Below are 14,293 nucleotides of genomic sequence, written 5' to 3'. Positions count from 1 at the left end.
GCCCCGCCCCGGCTGGCTGTGTTCTGAGAATGTCGCGTGGAGTAGTCACTGAGAGGAAGGCCTTGGCATCTCTCTCTGCAACTTCCTCTTCCAGACAAATCCCAGGAGTCTGGTCTGTTACGGAGATCTAGGGACAAGCTGTGCGGGAACCCAGCGGGCATGTCCCGCGTGTCTGTGGGGTGCTAGCTTCCCTGGCAGGCGGCGTGCTAGGCCGTCTGGGTGCAGAGCGGTCACACGGAGGCCCCTGACTGCAGACTGCCCCCCCGATGGGGGAGGAGACAGATTCACGCAGCCACAGCGTGGGGAGGCTCGAGGAAGATGGGCCGAGGTGCTGGTAGCCGAGGTGCTGGTAGCCGAGCTGAGCGTGGACGGGTAAAAGGCAGGTCTGGGTGTGTGTGGGGGACCAGACAGAGGCGTACAGGTGAGGGCGCGCCTGCAGAGGGCAGCAGGGAGCGCCCAGGTCACCGGGGGAAGCAGCCTGATGCCTGCGGGCAGACAGCCTCATTCAGAAGTGCTAAGAGGGGCGCACAGGGCTGGAGGGGAAGGAGATGGGACGGGACAAGGAGGCAGCGGCTGGTTCACCTGGTACAAGGTCAGGAGAAGGCATTGCAAAGAGAAGGTCGGGGACAAGGCGGGTTCTGGGGAGCAGGTCGGCCCTGGGCCAGCCGTGTGTCACAGACGCCCGGGGTGCTCACTGAGGGACGTGGGAGGGGCTCTGTGGAGCCAGGGCCCGGGGCGCGTGGAACCGAGGCGCGCGGCCCACCACTCAGGCATCCCTCTCCAGGGCCACAGGCTTGTTTCTCTTCGTCTCCTCCCGCCCTCTTTTCTGTTTACATCTGAGTCCGAGTTGAAGGTAGAGGATCTCTTCCCACACCAAGGCTATAGAAGAACGTACCTACTCTCCTCGAGGACTGGAATGCTTGCGTTTTTCAACATTTTGATGCTCAAGTACCTTTATAGTTTCTCTGGTGTGTGCTCTAAGGTCAGTATTCAGTTTCAGTTCTTTTTCCCGGTTCCGATAGTTGTCCTGCTCTAACGGGGAGGCCTGTCGCTGCCCGGGCTCTGTGGCCCTGCGCGCGGATGCTGTGTGCCTGTCGGCCCGGCCGGGTGGCTCAGTGGGTGCGTGTTGACCTAGGAACCAGCCTCCGTCAGGGTCTTCAGCTGCGGAGGGGGCTGTGGACGGAGGAAGAGCAGGTTGGGGAAGAATCCCCTAAACCAGCAGCTCCCCGACTTTCTGCTTAGGGCTTTTTGGTCTTATAATACGGATTGAAGACCCCAGAGAGCCGTTATTTATGTGGGGACACCGACAGGCACTCACCGTTCTGGAGCGCAGAGCTGGCAGATTAGTTAGACAGTGATTCACTGAAGAAATGATACGTATTCCTGAGCGGTGGCCGTACTCAGCAAACGGGGTAGCTGAGAGCGCGCTGCTGCTGCTTCCGCGGGAGGTCCCGGGACGCAGGCCGGCTTCCCAGAGGCCAGCGGGCTCTCGCCCCTGCGTCTGCGTGCCGAGCGCTCCGAGACCTTGTTTTGGTGGAAGCACACGAGAGCAGCTGGCCCTGCACAGACGTGTGGTTGGAAAGGAGAGTATTTGAGGCCCTTTCAGAACATCGTGGGTACTTTTCTTGGATTCTACACCAAAACTTGACAAGTGCTGGTTTCTCAAAGGTGAGATGCAGTGTGGACGCCAGAGCTGTAGCAAAAAGAGCACTTCAGCCCATCGGGTGGCTCAGTGGGTGCGTGTCGACCTATGAACCAGGAGGTCAGGTTCAATTCCCGGTCAGGGCACAGGCCCGGGTTGCAGGCTCGATCCCCAGTGTGGGGCGTGTAGGAGGCAGCCGGTCCATGCTTCTCTGCCGTCGCTAATGTTTCTGCCTCTCTCTCTCTGTGAAATGAATAAGAATATATGTTAAAAAGCACTGCGCTCTGCTGTGTTAGAGTGCTTTGCCTAATGCACGTTAAGGGGGCCCGCCGCGCGTGGCCGTGTGCGCCGTGGCTCACGGAGCAGTGCCCGCCTTCCCAGTGCTGGCATGCTGCAGGACACGAATCAGAAAACCGCGCTTTCCCGCGAGGCAGCCAGGCTGCCTCAGGCTGAGAAGTGGCTCACACGCACGCCCCCGCCCCCGCCCCTCCCCGTCTAGGGCATTAAAGAAGTGTGTCCTCAGGGTTTGGAGGTGGAATAAAAGTGGTGCTTTTCCCTGCTTCATCAGAGTCAGCAGACACTTCCAAGCGGAAGCGTGTGTTTTGTTTTGGGGACTGCAGGTATGTGGTGAGGTGCAGTGACCCCCGGCACATTTGGGGTCACTGCTTTGACTAAGAGGCCAGCAGGTTAACCACCCTCGTGTTGGCACCGTGAGTGCAGAGGCAGGGCTTGATCCTAAAGGAGTCCAGCAGAGTCAGTGGCATGGCTTAAAACTTGCCGATACCCTAGCCAGTTTGGCTCAGTGAATAGAGCGTCAGCCTGAGGGCTAAAGGGTCCCGGGTTCGATTCTGGTCAAGGGCACGTACCTCAGTTGCAGGCTTGATTCCCGGGCCTGGCTAGGGCACGTGTGGGAGGCAAGCAATCGATGTATCTCTCTCACATCAATGTTTCTCTCTTTGTCTCTCCCTCTCCCTTCCACTCTCTTAAAAAAATCAATGGAAAAGTATCCTCGGGTGAGGATTAACAAAAACAAACAAAAACTTGCTGATGATTTAAATCTTTCTGATGATTGAAAACTTGCTAATGACTTAAAACGTGCTGACATCGCCACGTAGTCTGTCTTGTGGCCGTGAGCGGGAGGGGCTGCCCCCGCCCTAGAAGGAAGACACGATGGGGAGCAGGCCTGACCGTGCCCTGGCAGCCCTCCTGGGCCTCCCACATCCCCGTGGCAACCGTATAAACCCGTGCACAGCCTTCGCCTTCGTGGGGTGAGCCAGCCCTGCAAAGCAGAGTTGGGTGTGGAGTTTCCGAGACCAGTCCTAGTGGTTATTGGAAAACTGTTTGGCATTTGAAACTCCCATCTCCTTCTTGCACTGGAATTTAATATGGTGCACATGACACCAAGTGGTGATGTCAGGCTTGACTGCATCTGCTGGCGACGTGGCTTGGGCGCCGCCCCGCCGAGCATGCTGCCTCAGAGCCAGGGCAGGAGTCGCACGCGTGTGCGGGGGCGGGTGCTGATGCCGTGGGAGGGCCTGGTTCAGGGGTGGGCAAACTTTTTGACTCGAGGGCCACAATGAGTTCTTAAACTGGACCGGAGGGCCGGAACAAAAGCACGGATGGAGTGTTTGTGTGAACTAATATAAATTCAAAGTAAAGGAGCGGAGGGGAGAGCAAGAGAACCCTCCGCTCTTTCGGCTCCGCGGGCCGGATAGAACAGCCGAACGGGCCGGATCCGGCCCGCGGGCCGTAGTTTGCCCACGGCTGGCCTGGTTCCAGCAGACCTGCTCCCGGGGGAATGCCGTATTCACCAGCAAGGAAGCGCAAGGCTTTGGGTCAGGTCTGACATTGGTGTTTGACATTTGCAGATCAGTAAGTCTAATGATCCCGTCCTCGTTTCAGCAATGGAGGAGTTAATAGTTGAACTTCGTCTCTTTCTTGAACTCCTGGACCACGAATACCTAACGTCCACTGTCAGGGAGAAGAAGGCCGTGATCACAGACATCCTGCTCAGGATACAGGCCTCCAAAGGTGCGTGCCCCCCCACCCCCCCAGCCCCTAGCCTCGCACACCTCTGACCCCCCCTTTCCTAAAGCGCAGTCCTTGGTTTAGTAACGTAGAGTTTGTTTAACCATGAAGTTGTCCTTGAAGGTCTTACTGTATGCCAGGTGCTAGCCTTTAAGGAGCTAAAGGCACAGTGGGTGTGTTGGAGCGCAGCCTCCTGTGTGCCCCAGTCCCCGAATCCCAGAGGAAGGTGTGTGAGGGTGACAGAGAGACAGAGCCAATGGGAGAGAGAGAGGAGAGAGAGATTAATTTAGGGGCTGGCTTTTGCGGCTCTGGAGGCTGAGAAGGTCCTCCATCTCGCTGCAGGGAGAGACCAGGACGGCGGTGGTGGGTTTAGCGGTCGGGAGGCCTGGAATGGGGGCGGGGGTGTGAGTCCTGATCTGAGTCCAAGAGCGCGAGACCCGGTGTCGAGGCGGAGAGGGTGTCCCATCCAACCGAGAGCCTGCTGCTGCTCCTCCACCTTCTGTGCGCTGCGGGCCCGCCCTGCTGGGTGCTGCCGCCCACGTGGGAGAGGCACCGCTCACTCAGCTCACCGATTCCACTGCCAGTCTCCCAGAAGCACCCTCCCAGACACATCCAGAAACAGGGCTCCCCAGCTCTCCGCATCCCTCAGCCCAGTCAGTGCACACAAGATTCACCTCCACAGCCGGTGTCTAGTGTACGCCACGTGTCTGCACACGCAGTCTAGGCACAGCGAGCCACCCCTAGCCATTAGGGACGATGGCAGCTCTGAGATCCACGTGCCCAGAGGCCAGCCAGGGCGTGGCTGCCAGCAGGCCCTTCAGGGAGAGCAGCCTCCGGCCAGCTGGTGCCCAGAGGGTGGGACAGGGGCGGTGGGGTAGCCTGGTCAGCATGCGGTACACCAGGGTAGGAGAGCCCTCGGCGGATCCAGGTCTGTTCGGTGAGAGCGTGGGAGGGCGGGGGCCGCGCTGGGGCCCAGGGGGCTCTGGGAGACGGGGAGGGAGCTGAGGGAGGCGTGAGGCTCCTTCTCCGCGGCTTTGCTGCGATCTCGCGCACACACTCTGCCTGTTCTGAGGGTACCGCTCGTTGGTCTTAGGGTGTGAAGCCATGGAGGACACAGTTAGGTTTGCATTCTGGACCTCGGGGGAAGGACTGTAGCAGATTGAGGGGGGCCACAGGAGGCCTGGTGGGTGGGGCCCTGCCGCCAAGAGGGAGCACAGGAGGGGACCTTGGGCAGGTGTGTGGTGCTCACTGGAAAGGGTCTCGCTGCCTCCCTGCCTGACTCCTCCGTGTGTGTCTCCGCGGGGCCCACACGGTGTGGCTGGAAAGGGAGTGTGTTGGTGCCTTTTCGGATAAGGGTGCTGTCTCCTTTGATCCTGCACCCACTTTCTTCAGGGTCACGCGCAGTGCAGAGGGACGGGTTTTGGTTCCCGGTGACCTTGCAGAGTCACTCTCTGCTTCAGTTGTCTCATCTGCGGAGCGGGCAGAGAGGAGTGCCTCCCTAGAGGGGTTCGGGACTGAAGGAGATAATGAGGCGCATTTGCAAACGGCCTGACAGTAAGCAGTCAGAGATCATTCTCTCCGCTCCCCCCTCTCGGCCAGGCTTCTCTCCGCCCTCAGGGCCTCTGCCCTCAGCCCTGTCTCTCCCCACCCCCTCCTCCCTTCCTCTGCCAGAGTCCAGCCTTTGTTTCTTTATGCTTCCTCCCCACGTTCCTTCTGATATTTCCCCTTCACTAATTCTCTCCTCGCCTCTTTCATTTGCTTGAGACTCACCCACTGCCGTTTTACTTCTGTCCTTGTCTTTCTTTTCCCCTCTGCTGTCCCGTTCTCCGCCGGCACCTGGTCTGTGCTGCCCGTCTGCGGGCAGGGATGACTTTTCTCTCTGCCCCGCCTGTGGCTCTGCGCTGGCTGCTCAGGGAAGGACCGTGGCCAGGTCTTCCCGGGAGCTCTGGCTGCAGAGTGCCGGCCCAGTGCACGCTGCTGCTCCCTCCTCCGGCCGCCCTGTCCTGCCGCCTGTTTCCTCAGCTGCCTGCCTCTTGCCCTCCCAGCTCGGAGCTGAGTGCCCGTGCCCGGGAGGGCGAGCTGTGCCCTCATGTCAGCAAGAAGGTGCGTCTGTTACAGCCTCTGAGCTCAGGGGGAATTCAGCACAGCCTTCTGCTCCCAGAGCCGCTGCCCCTTAGGGCACGGGCACGGGCACGGGGCAGCCGAGCTGGAGCTCAGTGAACGGGTCCTCGAGAGGCCGCGTGGCCCCGCGGGAAAGCGCAGGCGTTGCTGGCTCCGCCACTTCCTCCTGTTGGTGCGGCAGCGGGTTCTTTAGCGCAGTGGTCGGCAAACTCATTAGTCAGCAGAGCCAAATATCAACAGGACAACGATTGAAATTTCTCTTGAGAGCCGAAAACCAGCTTCTGCGCATGGGCCACGAAGTTTCAATCACACTGTACGAGCGCGCCCGCACGTGGTGTTTTGTTGAAGAGCCACACTCAAGGGGCCAAAGAGCCGCATGTGGCTTGCGAGCTGCAGTTTGCCGACCACTGCTTTAGCCTTTTGCCAGCCACAGGCTCTCATCGGTGAGATGGAGAAGAATGCACGTGCCCTGCAGGGGGCGTGAGGGTCAGAGGCCGTAGGTGAAGGGTCCAGCGGGGCCGAGGCGGTGAGCGCCGTCCTCCTCCTCACCGGCCTGTTTGCTGATACCCACAGGTTCTGAAGCGAGAGACCACGCTCCGAAGCAGGAGACCCCCAGCAGCCTGCCGGCCCCGCCCCAGATGCCTCTGCCGGAGATCCCGCAGCCCTGGCTGGTGAGTTGCCCACCTGATTCTGGAGGGAGGGGCCGCCTCGGGGCTGTGGGAGCTGCTGAGCAGCAGGTAGGAGGCTGCAGGGAGCCTCCCTGGAGGCGGGCGCTGCTTGGACAATCACTGCGGCTGCAGCGCCGAGGAAATCAGAGGACTCAGCGGCCAAGCACCGGGGGGAGGCTGGGCTTGACCCGCTCACTCTCTGGGTTAGCGGCGCTGGAATGCCGGCGTCTGAAACGTCGAAATGCTTCTTCTGGGATAAAAAGTCCTTCAGAAGAAGAATGTGTACACGTTCCTGGAATGTATATTTCACTGACCGCACGCACTCAGACCTTCTCTGGGATCTTGGCCACCGCTGCAGGCTGGCCTGCTCACGGGGTTTTCGTGTGTGCCCCCCTTTCCTGCGCTTTGCTGCTTCCTCACGTGCTTACCAGGGGAACTGGACGTTCGTTCCAAGTCTGAGCGCAGTCGGTCACAGGGCAGGGCTCTCTCCAGTGTCCGCGGCCTGTGGCTTTCTAGTGCTCGCTCCGCCTGGAGGAGAGCTGCAGGAAGCGGGGCCACTGCCGCCGGGCGCGCAGCTGGCTGAGCCAAGTGGTGCGCAGTGATGGCCTCGTTGTTTATTTGTTTCTCCATTATTTTTTGTTGTTATTGTTGGTAATTGATTTTAGAGAGAGAAACAGAAGCATCGATGAGGTCGAATCGTAGATCGGCTGCCTCCTGCACGCCCCCCACTGGGGATCGAGCCCACAGCCTGGGCATGACCTGGAATTGAACCGTGACCTCCTGGTTCATAGATTGACACCGACCACTGAGCAACACTGGCCGGGCTCCCCTTTCCTTTCGGACAGGGTCCTGCAGTGTTAGGAGCCTGGCGCGATGCTGGGCCCCCCTCCTCACTCCTTCAGGCCCTACTTCCCTGGTGCTGACTGATGAGCACCAGGCAGACCCGAATCGTCCCGGAGCTCCCAGCTCGGGGTGGGCCTCGGAGAAGCCAGCGCTGGAGACTCGGGGCAGCGGTGTGGGGACACCTGGGGGGACAAAGAGGCGAGGCACCTGTGCCAGTTCGGGGGGGCGCGTCCCCAGTTCCGCTTGGAAAGGTGATCGGAGCCAGAGCTGGGTTTGCAAGGCGCTCCCGGGACACGGGCTGCACGCCTGGTCCCTGCCGGCGGCTGTGCCGGGTGCGGGGCGTGTGGCCAGGCTGGCTGGGCGGACAGCGAGCAGGAACGCCATGGAGACCCGTCGGGCACGGACGCCAGCGCCTCTTCATAGGGCGACGCTCTTCCCCAGAGACTTTCCAGGGAAAGGGAAGCACCCCATCAGTGCCTGCGGGCCCGGCACTCCCAGTGATGCTCCTGTCCCTTCCATTCGCAGCCCCCCGACAGCGGGCCGCCCCCGCTGCCCACGTCCTCGCTCCCGGAGGGTTACTACGAGGAGGCCGTGCCGCTGAGTCCTGGGAAAGCTCCGGAATACATCACGTCAAGTGAGTGTCGGGGCCACGGACGGTGGGGGAGCCAGGCTTTTGTGGGCACGAGGCAGGGCCCAGGCACCGTGGGCGTGGGGGGAGTCAGAGAGGGCGCGAAGGGCAGGTGTCCCCCCCACGCCCCCGGGAACGCGGGCTGTGACTCCGCGGAGGGAGAGCTCAAGCTGTGGAAACAGGTGTCCAGGAGACAGCTCCCCATGGGCAGAGGGAAGGGCTTTCTGGGGCCTGTCCTGTGCCGTGCGAGGTGTGCGGGGGCGGGGGGGGGGCACTGGGTGCAGGGATCTCCCCCGAGGCTCCTGCTGGGCAGACCGGTTTCCTGGGACGTTTCTGCCCAGTAGCCGTCTCGGCGAGACTCCCCTCAGCTGCCGCCTAGGGACCCTCAGAGCACCCTCCGTGTTACCCCAGCTCTCTCCGATCCAGGACGGCGTGGGGTCACCAGCGGCCCTTCACACTGCCCGCCCTCAGTTACAGCTCGGGTCCCCCTGCCGGGTCTAGGAGCCGTGGTCCTCATGGTCATTAACATTTCCCAGCACACGAGGCCGACGCCCGTCCTCACCTGCGGATAGAAGGGTGCACCCCAGAGCCCGGGAGGGCGTCTGTAACGAGGTCTCCACCCCCCCATTGCTGACAGATTACGACTCGGATGCAATGAGTAGCTCTTACGAATCGTATGACGAGGAGGAGGAGGACGGCAAGGGGAAGAAGACGCGCCACCAGTGGCCCTCGGAGGAGGCCTCCATGGACCTGGTGAAGGACGCCAAGATCTGCGCCTTCCTGCTGCGCAAGAAGCGCTTCGGGCAGTGGACCAAGTTGCTCTGCGTCATCAAAGACACCAAACTGCTGGTAAAGCCTTGCGCCGGCCGGTGTGCAGGCGCGGAGGGCTCCTCGGCGTCCCCGGGGTGACATAGCTGCCAGCAGCGCTAGCCTCAGCGGAGGGGAGAGGGCGCACAGGCCTCGGCGCTGGTGGAGAGCGCGCAGCGCCCCGTCCTGGCCTGTGTCCTGGCCGACAGGCCGTGTCTTCCATGCAGAGGTTCCGCCCGCTCCCTGAGCAGGCAGAGGGCAAGCCCCCCCTCCCGGCAGTGTCTGCGGTTGGTGAGGGGAAGGCACAGAGCTGGACTGGCCACAGCTGTGGGATGGACCTTCCCATTTGCAGTGAGTCAGTGGATCCCTCAAAGCCGGGTCAGAGGGGGCTGGGCAGCCGCGCCGGTCCAGGGAGCGTGGCCAGCACAGGAAATTCTTTTGGAAAGCTCAGGGCCAGCTTTCTCTCTCTCTCTCTCTCTCTCTCTCTCTCTCTCTCTCTCTCTCTCATTTTCTCTCTCTCTCTCTCTCTCTCTCTCTCTCTCCCCCCCCCCCCACCTCCTCCATCCTTCCTTTAGTGAGAGGCCGAGGAGGAAGCGAGGGTAAGTGACGGAGAGGCAGGGGCTGGATGCACAGACTGCTGGGGGATGCTCTGGCAGGACCTGCTCGGGAGGCAAGCCCGGCTCATGGCGGCCCGCGCCCCCCCCGCCCCGCTTCCCGCCTTCCTCCCAGCTTTAGGGGCCTGGGCGTTCCTAGAATACGATTTTTAGAGCGTGTTTTTGCTTTTTGTTTTTCCTTCAAATGAACCTTGAGAGAAAAAAATCACTCAAAACTCTGTCATTAAAAGAGAACGTGAGAAATGATGTTTCTGTATGTCACTCTTCAGCAGGGCAGCTAGCTCTCTTTATAGATTCACCCGTGGGTTATGGGGATCTTATTTCACTAGATTCTTAGAACATGGAATATTTTTTAATTAGTACTTTTATTTAATTATTTCTAAAGAACAGCGCGAGTCCATGTTTTTTCCACGTGTGTGGCCTGAAAACTCCCAAATTTAGAACATGCCAAAAATGACGGGGGATTTTAAGTAAATAATGAAAAAAAGATGAGGGGGATTAATATGATGCTTATTAACAATCTGACATGATGGCGCAAGCTGCGGGTATATTACATCAACGCCTTCAAATACACCGGCGACTGGAACCCACGCGGGAGCCCGCTGCGCGGGGCAGCCTCGGAGGGCCGCCCTCCCCGCACCTGCCGCAGGCTGCCTGCGCGCCTCCCTCCTTTTCCTTCGTTCTCCCTCTCCTGCCTCAGTCCCACCTGCACAGCGGGGGTAACACCTCCCGCTTAGAGTAGCTGTAAACATCTCAGAAGAAATTAATGGAAAACGGCGTGCAAGCCTGTCTTCAATCAAGTGCAGAGACAAAGTTAGCGCTTTTCATTACAAAGGGTTTGGGTTTGGGCTCAAGAACGGCCTGTGATCCGACGGCCCCGATGACCCCTGTTGACGCTGAGAAAAGATTAGCAGTGACAACAAGGCAAGTGCTTTCCAGGTCTGAGCAGCACAGGAACTGCAGGCCGGAACAGGAAGCTGGCCTCTTGCCTTAAGTGTTCCTCGGAGGCACGCCACTACTCGTGTCTTCCTACCCTTCCGGACGGAGCCTGCTCCCCTCTGCCCCGAGCCCCCAGGCCGCAAGGACCTGCTCCCGCACTGCAGCGGGCCGGCAGACAGCTCGTCCCAGGTCATGCTCCCTTCCCAGCGGCTCTGCCTCCACTGCGAGGGGCGCTGTGAAGGCCCAGCCTTGGGGGGTGGAGGTAGGGGGGCCCTGACGGCACCTTCCAGCTCCGAGCCCCTGGCCCCACCGCCCCCACCGCTGCCTTCCAGTGCACCGTGTTGCAGCTTCTTCCCCGCCGGACCTGCCTCTGCCTCCTCCCCTCGGCCTGCTCTTGGGCCCCCGCATAGGTGCCCTGCGCTCTCTGCCTCACAGCAGCTTCCGGGGCCGCAGCGATCTCCGAGGGCAGCTGTCAGCTCCCTGCGGACGCGCCAGGGCGAGGCATTTGGCTGGAGAGAAAACGCGAGCTGTAGCGGTTCCTTTCTGGCCTCAGTTTCCCTTCCTCCTGCGCAGAAGGCGAGAAACCCGGGCATGTAACCGGCACAGCAGTCCGAGGTGCATTGGCTTACGTGTGTGTTTTGTTCTTCCCTTTTATTTATTTATTTATTTTTTAAGCTTTTTTAAAATATTTTTTTTATTGCTTTCAGAGAGGAAGGGAGAGGGAGAGAGAGATAAACATCAATGATGAGAGGGAATCATGGATCAGCTGCCTCCTGCACGCCCCCTACTGGGGACCGAGCCTACAACCCGGGCATGTGCCCTTGACTGGAACTGAACCGGGGACCCTTCAGTTCGCAGGCCAACGCTCTATCCACTGAGCCACACCAGCTAGGACGGTTCTTCCTTCTTAGACAGGGCGGCCATCATGTGAGATATTTTAAAGAGTGGATATATTCCATCCGTGTGTCATTCAAGAAGCATGGTTTTGGAACTGTAGATAATTACCTCTGAAAATAGGCATCTGTGTACCCATTCCTCCTCAGTAGATGGCTTAGAGCAGTGGTCGGCAAACCGCGGCTCCCGAGCCACATGCGGCTCTTTGGCCCCTTGAGTGTGGCTCTTCCACAAAATACCACGTACGGGCGCGCACGTACAGTGCGATTGAAACTTTGTGGCCCATGTGCAGAAGTCGGTTTTCGGCTCTCCAAAGAAATTTCAATCGTTGTCCTGTTGATGTTTGGCTCTGTTGACTCATGAGTTTGCCGACCACTGGCTTAGAGGCAAGTGTAGGACTCGCCTGGGCTGGGGCTGGAGTCCTGGGTTGGCCACGTGTTCAGTCACCTGACGCTGGCAGGTTACGTAACCAGAGTTACGGGTCACTTAATGAAGTTCCTGAACCAGGTTAACTCACTCTGCAAAACAGGCATCTGTGAGGTGGAGGGGCAGGCGGGGCCTCCGGTGGGGACGACACTTTCTACTTGGGAGTAGATGTTGTCGTTCTAATAACTTCGTACAACTCAAGGACGTACCGGTCACGCCTTTACACACAAGGAAACGGCTCAGGAAACGTAGCGAACGCCAGAGCCCAGCGCCAGTAGTAACAGCGAGGACCCAGCCGTCGGGTCCTCCGTCAACCCGAAGGCCACCCTGTGCAGACGCTGTTGTATGTTCTGTGTTGATACGTGTACTCTTACTGAAGTCATCCATCTGTCTTTCAGGGAGAGGGTGGAGAGGAGGCAGGTGGATGCCAGGGCAGGCTGTGGAATAAAGTGTGCGGGGCCGTGCATGTTGACAAACCTGCTAACTCGTATTCACGGAGCCTCCTGCGAAAGCGCCGTTAGATCCCCAGCCGCCAGCACAGGGCCCTTCGGCTCCCCGCGGGCCATGTCAGGGATGGCCGGCAGACTTGGCTGAGTTCATGGGTGGATGCATTTTCACGTGCACGGAGACGAGCGTGGGTGTGGAGCGGGGTGGCAGGGGGAGCCTGCAGGTCCATTTTCCAGTCGCTGAGCAGCCCCGCTGTGGGTGAGACCTCCAGGTGCCGCGCCCACGCCCCCGTTTTCATTCTGTTTGGTCAATGCTCCTGCCTGACCCCCCCGTGACCTGACGTGGCTTTCTCCTGTCCCTCAGTGCTATAAGAGCTCCAAGGACCAGCAGCCGCAGATGGAGCTGCCCCTCCCGGGCTGCAGCATCGCGTACACCCCCAAGGACGGCAAGAAGAAGAAGCACGAGCTGAAGATCACTCAGCAGGGCACGGACCCCCTGGTCCTCGCGGTGCAGAGCCAGGAGCAGGCCGAGCAGTGGCTGAAGGCAAGTTGTGGGCGTGGCTTCTGAGCCGGGTCAGCTGCTCTGAGATCTGGCTTTATTTTAATTTGTGTTTTTTCAGGCAGGCGCAAGCATGGGTTAATGCCCAGTGGTCGGCAAACTGTGGCTCGCGAGCCACATGTGGCTCTTTGGCCCCTTGAGTGTGGCTCTTCCACAAAATACCACGGCCTGGGCGAGTCTATTTTGAAGAAGTGGCGTTAGAAGAAGTTTAAGTTTAAAAAATGTGGCTCTCCAAAGCAATTTCAATCGCTGTCCTGTGGATATTTGGCTCTGTTGACTAATGAGTTTGCCGACCACTGGGTTAACCTGAACAGTTTGGTCTCAGTCGTGGGGTGTTCTGATGACTTTCACTGTCATGCTTCTCTTCAAGGACATGCTGGCCCCATTGGCAGGCTGCTTCCAACATCTCCCTTGGATTTTCTAGTTTCACTTCATTGTGTCCGGGATGCAGGTTCTTTTATGTTTATTCTGCTTGGGATGCCTTAGGCTTCTGAAATCTGTGGATTGTCATCGTTCTAAGTTTCAGGAAAAGTTTCAGCCATTTCTCTTCAAACAGAACTTTGCCCCATTTCCTCCCCTCCTCCTGACAGCATTTAAATATCTGTGAGGCCTTCTCACTATATTCTGCGTCTTCTCTTCTTGAATTTACTGTCCCCCTTTGTAAAAAGTTTTTAGTCTGGTCAACAGCTTCTTGTTACTTTCCAGCTCACTGTTCCTCTGTTTAGCTGTGTCTGATCTGCTGTTTGTCTCCGTGCACTGTGTGCTGAATTTCGGTTATGGTAGTTTTTACTTCTAGGATTTCTAGTAGTTTCTTTCAGGAATGTTTGCTTAGCCTTTTACCTCCACAGCAAGCACGGAGCGGGCCTGGGTTCTGGCTGGGTTTGGTGGAGGGCGGGGGGCCTGCTCCCGTCGGCGCTGTGCGTGTTCTGTTTACGGCAGCCTGTCTGCTTTACGCCAACCTGGGGATCATGCTGGTCATTGTATTTGGGAAAAACATGATTTCAGTAATTTTTACATCAGCCTCATCGAGGGGCACCATCCAGTTTGCCCTGTTAAAGTATGACTCATTGTTTTTAGTATATTCACAGTTGTGCAACCAGCGCCATTAATCTAGTTTCAGAACATTTCATCACCCGAGGAGAAAATCCCTATGCACTCCGCTCCGCAGCAGTCTCTGCCCGCCACGCCCGCCCCGCCCACCCCGCCCCCGGCCACCACTCCTCTGTCCTCACCCACTTGCCTGTTCTCCCGTTCTGTGTACGCGCACTCGTGTCCCTCGTGACGGGCTTTTTTCACTTAGCGTTGTTTTCAGGGGTCATCCATGTTGTCATGTGTATCAGCATTCCATCCCTTCGCATTGCTTTTTATGTCAAAGCTAAGAAACTGTTGTTTGATCCGAAGTCCTGAAGACTTCTACCTGTGTCTCCTTCTAATAGCTTTATGTAGTGTTAGCTCTTAAACGTAGGCGGTGGCCCTTCCTTACCCATGTAAGCTGAGTTACCCGCATTGCCATCCACTTACGACCGAGGCTTTCCAGGTTTTGAAATGGGCTTGAACGTGACCATTCGGTGTCTTTTGAGTGAGGCGCACACCCGTTGTCAGTGTGAGAGCATGAGGACTGCGTAGCCAGGGCAGGACTCGGCACACTTCCAGATCCTGCAGTTGTTTCTCTCCGTTT

At 58.6% G+C, this 14,293-nt stretch overlaps 1 protein-coding gene across 3 annotated transcripts in view; it reads left to right on the top strand.

The window, feature by feature from the left end:
- The window catches only part of AFAP1 (actin filament associated protein 1), an 85,421-nt gene that overhangs the window by 30,439 nt on the left and 40,689 nt on the right, over positions 1-14,293 (top strand). For all 3 annotated transcript variants that reach the window (XM_080685707.1, XM_080685705.1, XM_080685706.1), the window contains 5 exons: positions 3,545-3,673; positions 6,365-6,462; positions 7,828-7,936; positions 8,568-8,779; positions 12,421-12,600. In XM_080685707.1, the coding sequence (XP_080541833.1) occupies positions 3,547-3,673; positions 6,365-6,462; positions 7,828-7,936; positions 8,568-8,779; positions 12,421-12,600 (726 nt within the window). In that variant the 5' untranslated portion in view covers positions 3,545-3,546. The remainder of the gene's footprint in view (positions 1-3,544; positions 3,674-6,364; positions 6,463-7,827; positions 7,937-8,567; positions 8,780-12,420; positions 12,601-14,293) is intronic.

This window comes from Plecotus auritus, assembly GCF_963455305.1.
Source record: "Plecotus auritus genome assembly, chromosome: 1".
In the NCBI taxonomy this organism is placed as follows: domain Eukaryota; kingdom Metazoa; phylum Chordata; class Mammalia; order Chiroptera; family Vespertilionidae; genus Plecotus; species Plecotus auritus.
This window is presented reverse-complemented; position numbering and strand designations above follow the sequence as displayed.